Below are 18,723 nucleotides of genomic sequence, written 5' to 3'. Positions count from 1 at the left end.
GTGGTCCCTCTTGAAGTGTCCCTCTTCCCCACACGTAAAGCATTTGGGGCTGACCTCAGCATCTGCCCCCTTGTGGTGCAGATGTTGAGTTTTGACTTGGGGCCCCTGGGCTCATCTTGGGCAGACGCTGGGGCTCCTCCCACTTTGGGACAAATTTGGGTCGGTCTCATTGAGGTGCCTCTGCTGTCCATCTTAATTCTGGAGTCAGCCATCCTCTGTGCCCCCTCTCCAGCTTCCCCAATGGTCTTGGGCCCCTGAACAAAGACCTGCTCAAAGAGATGATCTGGCAGTTGAGCCAGGAATTGCTCAATTTGGACCAGCTCTGTGATTTTCTCAACTGTCATTACCCCTGCCAATGAACACAGTGCACTCTTTAACTTGGCAGGTCCTTTCAGAATTAGAGAGAAAATTGTCTGGATCCTCACCTTCCTTGAACTCTGGGAACTTGAGTTTTCCCCCTGGAATGGTTGAGGTTTTAGTCGGTTGAGGTAGCTGGTTCTGGTTGCCCTTTACTTATCGGGGCCATCTCAGCCTCATGGGTGAGTTCAATCTTTTTGAGCTCCATCTCTCTCTCTCTCTCTCTCTCTCTCTCTCTCTCTCTCTCTTCCCCCCCCCCCCCAGCTTTTGGGCTTCCAGCTTGCATGCTCTCCCTCTCCAGCTTTTGGGCTTCCATTTCCATATCTCTCTCTCTCTCTCAGCTCTCCCCAGCTTTTGGGCTTCCAGCTCTCTTTTGGCCCTTTGGAATTCACAGTCTTTCTCTCTCTCTCCTCATTTTCCAGTCTTTTAATTTCCAGCGCTTGCTGCCTGTCTTTCTCCTACCCTTTTCAATTCCAGCTTAATCTGCCAGAAAACTAAGTCCTGGGGGTTTTCCATGGCCCCTCCCACTGGTGGGTCTGCCTGGGCAGTTTCCCCTTTCCCTCCTGCTTGGGACATCTTTGTTGCTGTGACCTTCTTTGCAGGGTTGGCATGTAGAGTTTCCGTGCCAGACCACAAAGACATGCAGCGGCCCCTCTCCGCTCTCTATTCTAGCCTAGCTATCCGTCGATCCCGACAACTAGAAATTAAAATAACTGTGTGTGCTTGCAATCCTGTTTTGTTTTGTTTTGTTCACAGCCAAAGAAAATTAGGCTTACTGGTCTCTATCCCTGTTTGGGATCAAAACCAACCAACCAAATCTCTCTGCTCTCTCACTCTGAGAGTAAAAGACAAGCGGCAGCAGGGGGACTGGTCTCTGGGGCTCTCTGGTGGCTGTTCAATCCCATCACTGCCATCATGTAGCGAATTAAAGCCTTTGTCTCACATGAGGGGAAGAAATGTTGAATCATCCCTACTGAGCTGCCTGGTTAGGTTTCTCCTAAAACTATTCTGTATTATTGGTAGATTCAAAATGCTGCCACCCTTTTGGCTACAGAAACTCTCTGGGCTTGGGGTGGGATAACCTGGGGGGGAAGAGACTCTTCATTTGGCTCTTGAACAAGTAAAAAAATCTTCCACATGCAAGCCTACACTTGGTGAGAAAACAGGTAGCTGCTGAATGTTTGAGGATGTGTTGGCACCAGAGGAATCCCCCTTTGCCCCCCCTTTTCCTGAGTTAAAAACCAACTCAGAGAGGCTTGTAAAAAGAAAAGAACAAAAAAAACGCCACCAGTTGTATTCAATTACTACAGACTGCTTCCATCTGAGGCTTTCTCAGCATTTAGATACAGTTAAGAATACTTAGTAAGATTACAAAAATAGGTTGTCTTGATCACGCTTCAATGTTTATAGAGTCTTTTGCAACCCCCTAGATAGAATGGGCATAGGCTAATGTTACAGGTAAACAATAATAGAACAGTATCAGGAATATGCAAAAGCACACACACCAAAGAAATATAACTTCCCTTATGCAAAGTCTGACTAAACAATCTTTCCCCTAGACTAAATTTCCCTCTTTTCCCTAGACTAAATTTCCCTTTTCCTTGAACTCACCAAACCCCTGATGAAACTTCAAGCCTCCTGTAATCCTTTCTTCCCAGGCTTTACAGTTATCCTTCTGCAGCCAACCTGCATGGCCATATTTCCTCCTGTGCACCTCCAGCCTAGCTGCTGCTTCTCCACTATGAAGTCCCTTCATCCTGGCAACAGCTCTCTAGGTCCCACCCACCTGGTGTGCTCATTGGCTGAGCCCTGGAGTTGGCTGAGGTGTGTTCATTGGCTGAGCCTGTCAGTCAAAACAGGGTTCACTTCTGGTTAACTCTTTCGAGGGATGGGATGCTGTTCACTACAACTTTTATTAAGGGAAATAATGTTAACCATAATAAATGTTTCTTTTCTTTTGTCCCATCCATTTTGTATTGTGACAAGCAACTGAATTATTTGTTCATGTTCTTGAGGGTTCTAAATATATCTGAGTACCTGTTCCAGAAAAAAACAGGCATGTTTAATGTCACTATGATTACTTGTTAGTGCAAACTGCAATACAACATTTAAAGACAACGGATCATTGAGAGTGTTGTCTTTACTGCTTGTAAGGATGATAGATGGACAATATTTGACAGTTTACATTAAAAACATCTTTGTGAGAAGAGTAATTATCAAAAGATTATGAGAAGTTTGGATATTAAGATTATCCATTTAATTTTTAATTGGCTTTTTTCAAGATAATTGGGTTTATTCCCATATGTTTGTGAGAAGGGGGCACTGGGCTAATTGGCTTTGATGCAAGTATATTCTTCTGAAAATATGAAATAATTCTGACATTCTTAACACAAGTCTTGTGATACAGTTTCTTTTAAAAATATAAACATATTTTGCCAGATATAAATAGCAGGTCATTTACAGTTCCCTGAATGTCCTTCATTATCTCTTACTATTACTATTTATGTACTAGGACATACAGTATCTACACTGTGTATTTCCAATTATCTTTGGATCCATTTCCGAATCTAAGTGAAATTTCCATTCTGATCCATGCAAATTTTGGATTGAGATGAAGTAATATCAACTTTTCCATGATTTGAAGCAGTCTTATTCATTGATTCTGAAGAAACTTGCCTTCCAGCTTGATGAGTCTAGAGGAGAGACTAAAGCTCTAATTAGATGTGATGGTAGTACATCTAATGTGTTAAGATGCAGGTCATGCTGAAAAAGTATCAGAGGCGCCATTCCCCATGGACCTTGGGGCAAATATCTGTGTGTCCCACTGTCCTGGAGGGCCCCACTAGTGCAGGGAATCTCTTTCCCACACTAGAGATTCATCCCTACTGTGCTGCCTCCTCCACTCTGGCAGCCCAGGAAGGCTCTCCAGGCCATCAGCTGTTCAGCAGGTGGCTTCCAGAGGCAGAGTGTTGTGCTCTCTCTTTGCCTCCCTGGGAAGCTCTCCAGCAGCAGAGCTAGAGGCAGAGAGGCCTGTGCTGCCTAGTAAACACCTTCTTCTCTGTTGCTGTCTCCTTGGTGGCTCCTGCCTGCCTGAACAAGAGCCATCAAGCCCTGGAGAAGGCAAGTGTCTGAAACTATGGGGCTTATGTAGTTTATTCCCCACTTTGTATATTTCCAGAATGGCTTGGCATGGAACTTTGAAATCAGACTCGGATATAGGGCAGGGCGGCAGGGCTTGTTGTATTATATTTGAAGTGGATCAGTCCATTTGTGTGTGTGTGTGTGTGTGTGTGTGTGTGTGTGTGTGTGTGTGTTTTAAAGAATTTTAGAATTTAAAAAAACCTTCATTTTTTAAAACACTGTTGAGCCAGGCCGAGCCGGCTTGCAGGCTGATTCAGGGGTAAATTTGTAAAGGGGAATCTGGTGAGGATTCCCCTTGACAAGTAAAGGAAGTTACCTATACTAAATGGGGAGCGTTGAGGGAAAGTAGTATTTACTATAATAATAAAGGTGGTGGAGATGGCAGTTGGGGCTCTTTCAACCCTCCCTCTGGCCTCCCAAATGACAGTTCAGGCTGCCTGAATGGAGCTGCTGCACTTGCTCAGAGGCCACACTAATGGTCTCAGTGCAAATCCTCACCAGAGTTGGCCAACAAGCCAACCGGGGGGCAGTCTGATTTGAACTCAGACTGCCCGAACTTGCACATCCATAAGAGCAGGTACATACTTGCTCCTCCTCTGATGGCCACCATTGCTATAACCCTGGTCCTCCTTCCAGGTATGCCCACATGCTGGCAGGGCCTCTACCAGCTGCCCCTGCGCAACACCAGAATGCACATGGCCACTGTGCATGCCATAAGAACAGCCCTGCTGGATCAGGCCCAAGGCCCATCTAGTCCAGCACCCTGTTTCGCACAGTGGCCCACCAGATGCCGCCCAAAGCCACAGGCAGGAGTTGAGGGCATGCCCTCCCTCCTGCTGTTTCTCCCCTGCAACTGGTACTCATAGCCATCCTGCCTCTGAGGCTGGAGGTGGCCTATAGCCCTCCAACTAGTAGCCACTGATAGACCTCTCCTCCATGAAGTTATCCACACTCCTCTTAACGTTTTATTTTCAATCCCCTTCCTAATGATCCCTAGCATAGAATTGGGCTTTTTCACAGCTGCTGCACATTGAGTCGACAATTTCAATAAGTTGTCCACCGCAACCCCAAGATCCTTCTCTTAGTTAGTCACTGACAGCTAAGATCTCATCAGCATATACCTGAAGTTGGGGTTTTTCATCCCCATGTGCATCACATTACACGTGTCGACATTGAACCTCATTTGCCATTTTGTCGCCACTCACCCAATTTGGAGAGATCCTTTTAGAGCTCCTCGCAATCTGTTCTGGATTTCACTACCCAGAAGATTTTGCTATCATCTGTAAATTTGGCCACCTCACTGCTTACCCCTATTTCAATATCATTTATGAATAAATTAAAAATCACCGGTCCCACTACAGATCCCTGGGGAACCCCACTTCTTACTTCCCTCCATTGTGAAAATTCACCATTTATACCTACCCTCTGTTTCCTGTCCTTCAACCAGTTAGCAATCCACACATGTACTTGTCCCCTTATCCCATGACTGCTAAGTTTTCTCAGGAGTCTTTGATGATGAACTTTGTCAAAAGCTTTCTAGAAGTTCAGGTAAATATATTATGTCCACTGGATCACCTTTATCCACACACTTGCTGACACTCTCAAAGAACTCCAAAATGTTTGTGAGGCAAGATTTACCTTTGCAGAAACCATGCTAGCTCTCTCCCAGCAGGGCCTGTTCTTCTATGTGCTTTACAATTTTATCCTTGAGGATACTTATGAGCCCCTGGTGGCGCAGTGGTAAAACTGCTGCCCTGTAACCAGAAGGTTACAAGTTCGATCCTGACCAGGGGCTCAAGGTTGACTCAGCCTTCCATCCTTCCGAGGTCGGTAAAATGAGTACCCAGAATGTTGGGGGGCAATATGCTAAATCATTGTAAACCGCTTAGAGAGCTTCCAGCTATAGAGCGGTATATAAATGTAAGTGCTATTGCTATTGCTATTGCTACTTTCCATCAATTTGCCTGGGATGTTAAGCTAACCAGCCTGTAATTTCCCAGATCGCCCCTAGATCCCTTTTTGAAAATTGGTGTTACATTTGCTACCTTCCAATCCTCTGGTACAGAGCCTAATTGTAGGGATAAGTTATATCTTTTAGCAAGGACAGGGAGTATCTAGGATAGGGCAGGCAGCGCATGTGCCCCGGGCACCACTTGAAGGGGGTGCCATTTTTTAAAATTTTAAAAATGGCCACTGAAAACAAAATGGCCACCACACATGCTCAAATGGCCTCTGTGAGGCTCTAGGCCATGCCAGGCCTCGCAGAGGCCATTTGAGCATGTGTGGTGGCCATTTTGTTTTCAGCGGCCATTTAAAAATGTTTTTAAAAATGGCCACTGCACATGCTCAAATGGTCCCTGTGAGGGCCTAGAGGCCAGCAGAGGGAGGGTGAACCTTTGCAGACCCCCCCCTCCACGGCCTTTAGGAAGCCCCCCAAAGGGGCTACAGGTAAGAAATTTAATATAGTATAAGTCACTTTACACGTTTTCAGTTTGGCACTATGTACAGAGAATCAGGGCTTGTGAATACTGAGCTGAAGCTTATGAGCTAGGATTGTATTCATTTGCTCTTACTCTGCTTCTTGTGATAAGTGAGTTAAATGTGATGTCTTAATAATATGGCTATTAATGGTGAGTTTGCCTTTGAATCAGTGTGAAATCCTTAGTTTTAATGCCCACTGGGAGTTTCTTGCTCTCTTTCTCTCATTTTAACTGTCTTTCTGAAATACTAGAATATATTCCAAACAGTGGCACAGTTTGCTCTGCATATCCTTTAATTATTTTCAGAGTATCTGGGAAAAGTCCAATTCTCCATTTATTTTTAAAACATATGTAATAGTGATGTTACAATGCATAGTAGAGAATTAGACAGGCACTTCTGTTTAGTTTTCCAAGTACACCTCCACATAGTATTTGGGTATTTCATGAGCCCCAGCATACTGAAATTTGTAGTTTTCCAGCATTTTTTGGTCTGGCTACGTCCACTGCTAAATAGTTTTTGAAATATTAAAAGATTAACAAGCTTGACTTGTATTTTTCAGCTGATATTATGGTAAAGTTATCTGAAAGGTAGGTGTCAGATGTTTGGACAGGGGGTGCAATTTCAGTGCTTGCCCTAGGCGCTATTTTCCCTAGATACGCCTCTGAGCAAGGAGGTTGACAATTTCACATTCTTTGAGAACTCTTGGATGGATGCCATCTGGCCCTTGCGATTTGCTAGTTTTCAATTTTTCCAGACAGTTTTAGAATTTCAACTCTTGTCACTTCTAACTGACTCAGTTCATTAGCCATCCCCGAAAAGCCGGTTTCAGGAACAGGTATATGCTCAGTATCCTCTGCCGTGAAGACGGATACAAAGAACTCATTTAGTTTCTCTGCAACCTCCATATCCTCCTTAATAATCCCTTTCACTCCCTCATTGTCTAATGGTCCAACCGCCTCCCTGGCAGGTTTCCTGCATCTGATGTATTTAAAGATGTTTTTGTTATTCCCCCTTGATGCTTTTAGCTAAATGTTTCTCACACTCTCTTTTTGCCTCCCTTATTGTCACCTTGCATTTCTTTTGCCAGAGTTTGTGTTCCTTTCTGTTCTCTTCATTTGGACAGGCCTTCCAATTTCGGAAGGAAGTCTTCTTCCCTGTTATGGCTCCCTTGACTTTACCTGTTGCCCATGCTGGCATCCTCCTGGACTTAGTGGTACATTTCCTCCTTTTGGGTATACAATCTAACTAGGCTTCTAGTATTGTGGTATTGAGTAAACTCCATGCATTTTGGAGCAAAGTGACTCTCCTGATTTTCCCTTTCAGCTTTCTTTTCACCATACTCCTCATTTTGGAGAAGTTTCTTCTTCTGAAATTCAAAGTGTTTGTGTTAGACTTGATGATTCTCTCCCTGCATGTATGCTGAATTTGATCGCAGTATGGTCACTGTTCCCTAAAGGGTTGATGACACTGACATCATGCACCAGGTCCTGGGTGCCACTCAGAATTAAGTCCAAGGTCTCCTTCTCTCTGGTTGGTTCCATGACCAACTGTTCTAGGGCACAGTCATTCAGCGTATCTGGAAATTTGACCTCTTTGTCATTTCCTGACTATGAATTTACCCAGTCTATGTGTGGGTAATTGAAGTAACCCATGTTTACTGCCTTGCCTCTCCTTGACGCCTCCCTGATTTCCTGCTGTAACTCCCAGTCACTGTCAGCGTCCCCAGTAGCACATTTCTTTTCAGGCCTTGTATTATCACCCACAGGGTTTCTGTGGAGGACTCTGGTCCTCCTAGGTTTTCTACCTTGTTAGATTCTATCCCTTCTTTAACATACAGTGCTACTTCACCTCCAAGCCACCCCTCCCTGCCCTTTCTATAGAGTTTATATCCAAGGATAACAGTGTCCCACTGTTTCTCCCTGTTCCACCATGTTTCTGTTATGCCCACTATATCTATTTCTGTGTTAGCAACCAAGCACTCCAGCTCATCCATCTTAGCTCGGAGGCTTCTGGCATTGGCATATAAGCACCTATATGCTGAATCTCTTACCTGGTGTATGCTATCTTTCTTTGGACTTTTTGACCAGCTGGCACAGACTTCTGTCTGCTCTTTATGTGGTTCTGCTCTGTCCCCTTCTGCTTGATCTGAATCCTTTACACCCTCGCACTTTAAAGGATGGCATTTTCCGAACCGGATGTTGTCCAGCTTCTGTCAGCTATTCCCCAGGTGTTATTTTAAAAGCTGCTCTGCAGCCTTTTTGATTTTAAGTGCCAGCAGTCTGGTTCCATCTTGGTTCATGTGCAGCCTGTCCCTTTTGTAGAAGCCTTGCCTGCCCCAAAATGTATCCCAGTGTTTAACAAATCTAAACCCCTCCTCCCAGCACCAATGTCTCAACCACGCATTGAGACCCCTCCGCTCTGTCTGTCTTATTGTACCTGCACGTGGAACAGGTAGCATTTCTGAGAATGCTACCTTGGGGGTCCTGGACTTCAGTATGCCACCTATCAGCCTAAATTTGGCTTCTAGGACCACCCGACTACATTTCCCCACTTCACTGGTGCTGACGTGCACCACGACAGCTGTCTCCTCCCCAGCACTGCCTAACAGCCTATCTAGATGCTGCATGATATCCGCAACCTTCACACCCATCTCTCTATACCTCTAATGATTGAATCACCCACTACAAGGAGGCCCCCACACCCTGGAGGAGTATTCCCTGTGCGAGAGCATATGGGCACATCATCCATGGAACGGGTCCCTTCTAAAGGAGCATTTCTCTCTTCCTCACTGATGTCCTCCTTCCCTGAGACCTTCATTCTACCTTACAGCAAAGAATCTATCAGCCTTAGAGTGGGATGCCTCTACCACATCCCTGAAGGTCTTGTCCGCATGCCTTTCTGTCTCTCTGAGCTTCTCCAGATCCGCCACCTTGGTCTAGAAGGAACGAATTTGTTCCCTGAGAGCCAGGAGCTCCTTGCACCAAGCACACACCCATGACTTCTGCCTATGGAGCAAATAGTCATATGTGTGACACTCTGTGCAATACACTGGGAAGTGCCCTGCTGACTTTCTGTCTTCATAACTGGTTTTGTTGGCAGTTTACAGTATTTAGAGATAATTTATTAGAAAGATAGGTGTCAGCTGTATTAGTCAGCTATTTAACTGTCTAAACTTCGTTTCTCAAGACTATGAGGGAGGAATTAGTACTTCTCTTCTCCACTGGGCTCCTTGTGATCATGGGGACGTGTGATCCCAGTTTCAGGTTCCCCCGCATACTTCCCGCTAAACTCCTGCAAAACTCCAGTACTCTGTTCACTACGCTCTCGGGCCTTCACGTCTTATGTCGAGAGTAGGCTTCAAGCTGAGACACAGGATTGTGGGCCCTCCCACAGCCCTAGCTGACACCACCCCCTCCAGGCAGGGAGAAACAACAACTGAATGCCACAGGGCCTATAATGTTAGCCCTGGCAAATGCTAGCCCTAGCAAATAATAAGCACAGAGATTAGGACATCTCCCTTAAAGATAAACCAGCCCCACAAAACCTCCCCTTCCCCTTTTAATTAGTTCGAAGGGGGGAAAGGCTTGATTTTGTTCTGTTTAGAAAAGCTTGCTCACCTCCTGAATCCACTTCTGCTCTTCCCAAAGTAGGCTTCAAACTCAACCATGCTGACCATACAAATGTCAGCCATGCTGACCACACAAATGGCCACTGTGAATGCACATGCCAGCCTCATGCAGGAGCCCCACCAGCGTGGGGCATAGCTGGCGGGAGCACTGGGGTTACGGTAATGGCAGCCATTAGAGGAGAAGCAGGTATAGACCTGCTCTCCTCTGCTTTAAAGGGGCTGTGTAAGCCCTCATTTTTAAAGGGATGTGCCTTTCTATATTTCAGTATATAGAATAATTGTTCCAGGAACCTTTATCTCATACTTTTGGGGAGAACATTACATTTAAGATACATCATGTGGCGTATGAAATCTTTACTTGGTTTAAAAATAATTTTATGGAATACGACAGATCACCAACTCAGGGCTGAGCAAAACAAAAGGAAGCATCCCCACCGATGAAACAAGTAGTTAAGAAATGGGGTATAGTACCACAAGATGTGGTCATGGCCACTAAGCTTTTACAGAAGACTAGTGAAATGCCCATCAAATTGTCAGAATATTGTGGCATATCTGTATTGTTTGTTGCTGACCTCTGAAAAATCACTTCATTCTTGACCTTTTGTATCTGTGTTCACTAAGTATGGCAGTGTGAAGAAAACTGGCTGGGTTTTCAAAGGATGTCAACTTAATGAGTTCAACCTTATTTTTCAGCTGCCTCTGTGTGTGTGTGCATGATTCTTTTTGTGAACCATCCATCAGCAGACTTCTCCAAATCTCCACCCGCCCACCCTTTTTCCTAGCTGTTTCTCACTGGATGTGTGCAGTCAGTTTCATGTTGGAAGGCTATGGACTAATAATCCATTCAGCTGATAAGGTATCTTAACATAAAATGAAGTAATCCCGCTTTTGCTGCTTTCATTAATGTGATGTATGTTGGTTGCTTAGCATGCAAATAGATCTGAGATAAGGACTAGGAGAGAGTGTAATGGCTGATGACTCCCTAAAACAGGGGTGGTGAACCCTGGCCCTCCAGCTATTTTTGAACTACAACTCCCACCATAATTGTGGCTGGGGATGATGGGAGTTGTAGTTCAACAACAGCTGGAGGGCAAAGGTTCCTCACCCCTGCCCTAAAATAAGGAAAAGCAGTGGTTTTTCTTCATGCTGTTTTAGTGGAACCCAACCCCACACACACTGAACCACCAGCAGCTTGACTTGGAACAGACTGTGGAAAAACATTTTTTCTTCCAAAAACATGGAAAACAAATGGGGTTTTTCTAAGCCCATTTCAAAATGTCTTTGGGAGGATGATGGGACCTGGAAATTTCTTGGTTTCCAATCCTTCCCCAGTATTCATCCTCTGTAGATTCACTGCTTGCACCTTAAGTGTGCAAATTCTTCACTCCAACCCAGTACTGGTACAGTAGCACTATGTGATACAGTCACCTTGCTAAAGCTAAGAAGGTCTAGTCAGTGCCCAAATGAGAGACCGCTGGGGGACTTGATGCACACTGTCTTGAGTTCCTGTGTTATACTCTGGTTATAATGGTGACCACTCAAAATATTGATTTTTGCACAACTTCTGACTCTGTCAAGATATCACTTAGTCCAACATCTCCAAATCATTTACCAAGGATACCTTAAAATGATATGCATTTATGGAACTCACCAAAGAAGGTGGAATATTAATGTAGTAATAAATAAAATGCCTCCTTTATCGCATGGCTCTTCTGCACAGGGGACTTACAGGCATCAGCCTAGTGAGTCTTACACAATAACTTGAGAGGCGAGAGAAGCCAGGAGTCACAGGGACACAGCTGGGTCGTGCTGATGGATTAATTACATCTGCTGTTGGATGAAATAAAGCAAGAGAGAGACACAGGCCTATTGTTCATGGTAAAGAGAAACCAAATAGCAAACAGTGGACAAGGGTGGAAGCAAGAACAACTGGAGAATGTATATTTTATTATACCATCAATTGCCCTAAAACTTCTACTGTAATTGTCACTGCAGTGAGAGAGGCCAGGACACACAGGTTCCTGGAACAATTATTCTATATACTGAAATCATTGTAGACGGATAGCCTGAGGGTCTTTGAATTTGTATGATGTATTATTATTTGACTTCTTAAATATTTTCATTCTGTCTACTCATTTTTTAAATCTGGACTGATTCATTTTGGAAAACTATTTCTGAAGGGAAAGCTTGAGTGAAGGGGGAATTCTTGCTTAAAAGCTTCACTTTGTTCTTGCCTAAGAATGTGAACACATCAAAGTCAGTCCTGTCTGTGCATTATGAACTCTTACTGTGCATCTTACACAGCAGACTTTACATTAGCATTACTTCTCAGATCAGAAAGCACTAAATGATTAGCTCATCGTTAAACACAGTAGTGATGCTGACAAAACTAAAATAGTTTTGTACATATCACTGTACCTTGGGATGTCCTAATGACCATTAGCATAAACAGATTAAAGAAAAAGACTTGGCAAGCTCATAAATTGTTTGCTATCCTTATACGTCTGTGTGAAGGGCTATGGTATATGTTAGGCTTGTTTCTGAGATGGGTAGGGGTCCAGCCAAGATGTTACCCCATCAGTAGCACACAAGCAGCACCCAGCTGCACTCTGCAAACCCAACAGACACACAAGCATGGCTGCTGAGGGCTCCACAGATGAAAGTGGGAGCCGCAAGCCCTAGCCCACCATGGAATGACTTCCAAGGGCCCACATGCCTTCCCAGCTTGTTTAACACTACCAGCAGAATGGAAAAGCCTCATTATGGCAAAAGCTGTGCCCTTCCATTGGTGATGAAGGATCAGGAGGCAGATGCTTTCTTGCCTCCCTGTGTGGCTCTCGAGGTCACAAACTATGTGGTGCCCTCCAAGCCATTCCTGATCCCAGGACAAGGACAGCAGGAAAGGAGGGCCACGACAGCACTATACAGACAGCCTAACAGTCCAATCACACCCATGCGACACGTCCCAGATGGAAGTAGGGAAATCAAACCCACACAGTGTACTTTGGTTCTCACTTGCACTGTGTGGCAGTGGTAGTACTCAGGTAGGTCTAAGAGTGGCACAGGTTCCATTCCACAGGGCACCAGGCAGCAGCCACCATGGCAAGTAAGGATATCCAGAGGAAATGGCTTGGAAGGACGCCACTAGCCCCATTGATCTGCAGCGGGATGTGCATAATGATGGGTGTCCCTTCCAGTCTAACTGGGCACCAATCCCACACAATGAACTGAAGCACTGCTAGTTTCCCTTCAACCAAGCAATGATGTATACCTTATCCTACCTTTGTGAATCAAATTTTCTGCATGTTTGCTTCCGCTATTCTCCATGTTTGCGCCTATGTGTTCGCCTCCTCTGTGTGTTCACCTCCACTATTTTAATTCAAAAATAGAACTCATATGCAACACGGGAGCAAATGGGATCTGCTGCTCTGCCCCATCCTTCTGTACACACCATTGCAACACAGCACGCTGCTGTCACTGCCAAGATTATTATTAATAATTATTATTTATTATTTATTATTATTTCTTGTTTACACAGTCAGACAGGTGTTATTGACTGGTTTGTTTTATTCAGACATCGAGTCCTTCCCAAGGACCTGGGATGCCAGAATTTTATTGTCAGTTGTTATAGATATTGTCGCAGAATATAGGCTGTTCCCAGTAAAGCTGCTTTTTGTAATTGACTGATGGTGATTTCTGTGGCCCCTATGGTGTTGAGGTGCTCTTCAAGGTCTTTGGGAACTGCACCCAGGGCGCCAATTACCACTGGGATTATTTTGGTCTTTTTCTGCCACAGCCTTTCAATTTCAATTTGTAGATCTTTGTATTTGGTGATTTTTTCTATTTCTTTTTCTTCTATTCTGCTATCCCCTGGTATTGCTATGTCGATTATTTTGACTTGTTTTTCTTTCTTCTCGACTACAGTTATATCTGGTGTATTGTGTGGCAGATGTTTGTCTGTTTGTAGTCGGAAGTCCCATAATATTTTTACATCTTCATTTTCTTCAACTTTTTCAATCTTATGGTCCCACCAATTTTTGGCTACAGGTAGCTTGTATTTTTTGCAGATGTTCCAGTGTATTATCCCTGCTACCTTGTCATGCCTTTGTTTGTAGTCAGTCTGTGCAATCTTCTTACAACAGCTGATTAGGTGGTCCACTGTTTCATCTGCTTCTTTACAAAGGCGGCACTTGCTGTTTGTTGTTGACTTTTCTACTTTTGCTCTTATCACATTTGTTCTTAGTGGCTGTCCTTGCACAGCCAGTATTAAACCCTCTGTTTCTTTCTTCAAGTTGCCATTCTTAAGCCATTGCCAGGTGTGATGTCTGATTTTCCACTTATATTGTGCAAATATTGACCATGCAGTGGCTTATTTCTCCATTTTTCTGCTCGGTTCTTGACTTGTTCTTTCTTGTAGGCCTGCTTTCTTTCGTTGGTGTTGAATAGTTTCTCGTTCTTGACCATTTGAAGTGCATCTTCTTCACTGTCCTTTATATATTCTTCAAGGCCTCTTTTCTCCTCCTCTACTGTTTGATGGACTTGCAGCATTCCTCTTCCACCTGAGCGGCGAGGGAGGTATAGCCTATCGACATCACTGCAGGGGTCCAGAGCATGATTGATGTTCATGATTTTCCTGGTCTTACGATCCATAGTCTCTAGCCCTGCCTGGGTCCAGTCTATTATCCCTGCAGTGTATCTGATAACAGGGATAGCCCAGGTGTTTATGGCTTGTATGGTGTTCCCGCCATTGAGTTTGGACTTGAGGATTTTTCTAACTCTCCTAATATATTCACTTCCAATTTTTCTTTTAACTTCAGTGTTTGCGATGTTATCAGCCTGGAGAATGCCCAAGTATTTGTAATGTTCTTTCTCTTCCAGGTTCTTGATCTTGCTTCCATTGGGCAGTTCTATTCCTTCTGTTTTTCTTATTTTTCCTCTGTTCATTATTAATGCAGCACACTTGTCTAGTCCAAACTCCATCGCTATATCGCTACTGAATATACGGACAGTGCTTAGCAGTGATTCGATTTCTGACTGGGACTTTCCATACAACTTCATATCGTCCATGTACAGCAGATGGTTGATTTTACTTGATGTTTTAGATGTTTGGTATCTGAGGCCTGTTTTGTTTAGTATTTGTGAAAGTGCGGTCATGGTGATTACAAACAACAGAGGGGATAGTGAGTCCCCTTGGAAAATGCCTCTTCTAATGCTAACCTGTCCAAGTGTCTCACCATTGATTGTTAACTGTGTACTCCACATGCTCATTGCTTTTTTAATATCTGAATGTTTTTGCTGACACCAGTTGTTTCTAAACATTTTAGTATCCATGTGTGAGGCAATGAATCGAAGGCTTTCTTATAGTCAATCCATGCAATACTTAGATTTGTTTTTCTTCTTTTGCAATTTTCTAAAATCATTTTGTCAATCAGCAGCTGGTCTTTTGTGCCTCTGGTGTTCGGGCAATTTCCTTTCTGTTCAACTGGAAGCTGTTTGTTAGTTAATAAGTGTTGCATGACTTCGTCTGCTATTATTCCAGTTAATAATTTGAACATGGTTGGCAGGCAGGTTATCGGTCTATAATTACTTGGACCTGCACCTTTTGCTGGGTCTTTCATGATGAGATGAGTTTTCCCAGTTGTTAGCCATTGTTCAATATCACCTCCTTGCAAAATGTGATGAACTGTTTTGATAGTTGTTTATGAAGGCTTGTTAGGTGTTTAAGCCAAAAGCCATGCAGTTCATCGTCGCCTGGCGCAGTCCAATTTTTAATTTTCTTTGCTCTTTCACTTATTAATTCTGGTGTTATTATTAGATCTTGCATTTGTTGGTTACATTTTTTGACCTCTTTCATCCAGCCTGCTTTTTTATTATAATCTATTGGATTGTCCCATAATTTCCCCCAGAATTGCACTGTTTCTTCTTTATTTGGTGTTTCTAGGTTTCTTTCAGTTTCTCCTTCTATGCTTTGGTAGAAACGTCTCTTATTCGACTGGAATTGGAGATTCTCCCTGTGTTGTGTAATTCTGGCTTCATACCTGCTAATCTTCTTTGACACTGCTGTTATTTGCTGCTTTATTATTTCCAGGACTTCTCTAATTTTCCTTGAATCTAGGTGGTATTTTTGGATCAGATACTGTTTGGTGTTTTCATTCTTCAGCTTCTTGTCTTTCATATCTTTCAGTTTACTAGCATCTGATCTTTCATTTTCCTAGCATCTTTACTAGCATCTTCTTCTTCTTCTTCTTCTTCTTCTTCTTCTTCTTCTTATTATTATTATTATTATTATTATTATTATTATTATATTTTATATCCCACTCGTCCTCCAAGGAGCCCAGAGCTGTGTACTACATACTTGAGTTTCTCCTCACAACAACCCTGTGAAGCAGCTGAGGCTGAGAAAGAAGTGACTGGCCCAGAGTCACCCAGCTAGTATCATGGCTGAATGGGGATATGAACTCGGGTCTTACCAGTCCTAGTCCAGCACTCTAACCAATACACCACGCTGTCTCAAGATGGCAGCCAGGTATGCTGGTTCTGCAGAATAGGGTGTACTCCAACAGGGAATAGTGGCCACAAAGTGCCCTTGGTTCACCCATGACCCCGCAGCCTTATCAAACCCAGAACATGTGCGCACACTTCACATGTGCCCCCTGCACACTCCAGTGGGTGGCAGGTACACACCCCAGCTCCCTCACACCTTGCCAAATCCAGTGATAACCTGTTCTCCCATATCCTGATGTGGGTCCCACACTGATCCGGTGCCCCTTGGATTCTGTGGTGCCAGCCACTGCTGTACAGGCTACGTAATGAAAGTGCCATCTATGGGGACTGCTCAGGAAGGGAGTGGGGACTATCCCACAGGTGCCCATCTAGTTACATACACAAGGGGCCAGCTGCATAGCACCACATGGGGATACTGTGTGGGGATGCACAGGGACATAGGGGCTCCCCTGGGGCAGTATCCATGTGTCCTGCTCCAGCTGTGTGCCTGCAGCTTTAGCAAGTTAGAAATAGCATGGCAAGGCAGATGTGAGTGAGCATAGTCAGCGAGGGTGAGGTGGTGTGTTGCCAGGCAGATTTCTGCCAAAGGTGCTGGGCTTGGGGTACATGGAGTGTGCTTTGGAAGCTAGCACGTTCCTTGCCAACTCTGGGCACAGATTTCTGTGTTTGCTAGGGTTGCCAATATTCTGTTGCCCAAATACGGGACAAAAGTCGGGGCAGGGTGTGTGTCTCAGGGCGGGGCCGTCACAGAGATTGGGCCATCATTTCATGCTCTGTCTTGGCTGCTATATACCTGTAAAGGCTATCTGCTCATCCTGTCTGCAGAAACAAAAAAGCAAAAAGAAACCGTGATTAACAAAGGCCAATCACAAAGGAACTAAACTAAAAAACTGTATGAAGGTCAAGTCAATATGAAAAGATGTGTGTAATGATCTAATATCACTGTTGGGTCCTGCTGAAAAAAATCTTACTGGAAATCTAAAGCAACTAGTAGATAACATACATGGACTCAAAAGCTATGTAAACATATAACAATATATTGGCATTAGAATGCAATAACTAAACAATTCCCAACATGAGTACTTGTACCAATTCTCCCAATACATAACAAACATAAGAAACAAAATATAGAAGAAATATAATCCATTGAGAGAGAATGGTCTAACTGCATCAAGATCTCAGCAGTCCATGGTGGAATTGAAGTCAAAGTAGAATCCAGACCAGCCAACGTGTGGTGACAACAGTCTTGAAATATATCAAAGGCCACGAAGAATCAGAGCCTGAATATACGAAATCACAGTGATAAAAATAGAACTGGAATGGTAATGTCCATCATCGGAGATGAAAGTGAAACAAGATAAGTGACTATCGTTTCATATTATTTTCTTCAGACCATTCGTTTCACAAATAAATGTGCAATACAAATGAATGCTTCACGTTAGCAGATTTCTAACTTGAAGAGATTTCTAACGAGAGATTTCTAACGTGAAGCATTCATTTTTATTGCACATTTATTTGGATTATATTTCTTCTATTCTTTAATAACTAATTGTTTAGTTATTGCATTCTAATACCAATATATTGTTATATGTTTACATAGCTTTTGAGTCCATGTATGTTATCTACTAGTTGCTTTAGATTTCCAGTAAGGTTTTTTCAGCAGGATCCAACAGTGATATTAGATCATTACACACATCTTTTCTTTCTTATTTATTTATTTATTTTTACATTTATATCCCGCTCTTCCTCCAAGGAGCCCAGAGTGGTGTACTACATACTTGAGTTTCTCCTCACATCAACCCTGTGAAGTAGGTTAGGCTGAGACCTTCATGCAGTTTTTTAGTTTAGTTCCTTTGTGACTGGCCTTTGTTGATCATGGTTTCTTTTTTGCTTTTTTGTTTCTTCATTCGTGATCCCCGTTTTGTTTTGTTTTTTGGTCATCCTGTCTGCAGGGCAGACAGCGGGCAGTCTCTCTTATCTGTAGTGTTAAAATCATGACAGATCTTACAATGGTACATGTACATGTGAATAACCCTAAATGAACCAACTAGCATACCCACAAATCTCGGAGAGGTATCCTTCCTTGCTTTGTTTAGCTTGGGAATAAGTGGCAGGGCTAATCGGATAGCTTTACAGACGACGACAGAGCCCCCCGCCCCCCAGCAAGATCTTGGTTTCATCTTAATACATGGAGATCTTTTCCAGTCAAATCACTCCCCTATTGCATAGTGTTTGTGTTCCATTATATCTGATCTACTGGAATGCCGGTGCCTCTCTCACCAGCACGCCTACAGTCTGCACTGTTGCTTTTCAAAGAGGGGCACTTGGCTACAGCACTTACCATAGCATCAGAGTGAAGGCTCTGCCTCTAGTCTAGTCTATGAAGCAGCTACAGCCCACCCTTTCCCAGGTTCTTCCTGAGCTTCATCTAATGCTGATTGGTATGTGAAGTGTTCCTGGGGAGGGGAAGGCAAGCTGCAGGATGAGAGAAAGGGAAGGAGAGCACTTGATTGGTGGCTGGTACTAGCTGCCCTTGTTGTGGGAAGGTCTTAGAAGGTGGAGGGAGGGAGGGGAGGGAGGGAGGAGTGAGAAGGAGGCGATTTGAAGAGCAA

At 43.8% G+C, this 18,723-nt stretch overlaps 1 protein-coding gene across 20 annotated transcripts in view; it reads left to right on the top strand.

Annotated features, from left to right (window-relative positions):
• Positions 1-18,723, top strand: part of DCDC1 (doublecortin domain containing 1) — a 474,105-nt gene that overhangs the window by 35,230 nt on the left and 420,152 nt on the right. For 13 of the 20 annotated variants that reach the window (XR_008312997.1, XR_008312998.1, XM_053283044.1 and 10 more), the window contains exon 2: positions 10,301-10,463. The exons of 5 other annotated variants lie outside the window; for them this stretch is intronic. Coding sequence is in view for 13 of the 15 variants with exons in the window: in XM_053283044.1 (XP_053139019.1) it covers positions 10,404-10,463 (60 nt within the window). In the remaining 2 variants the exon portion in view is untranslated. Of the gene's footprint in view, positions 1-2,157; positions 2,182-5,864; positions 5,947-10,300; positions 10,464-18,723 lie in introns of those variants that run through there. 2 more of the 20 variants (XM_053283042.1, XM_053283041.1) reach the window with 2 other exon arrangements.

This window comes from Hemicordylus capensis, chromosome 1, assembly GCF_027244095.1.
Source record: "Hemicordylus capensis ecotype Gifberg chromosome 1, rHemCap1.1.pri, whole genome shotgun sequence".
In the NCBI taxonomy this organism is placed as follows: domain Eukaryota; kingdom Metazoa; phylum Chordata; class Lepidosauria; order Squamata; family Cordylidae; genus Hemicordylus; species Hemicordylus capensis.
Note: the sequence above shows the minus strand (reverse complement) of the source record. Positions and strands in the feature narration are given on the sequence as shown.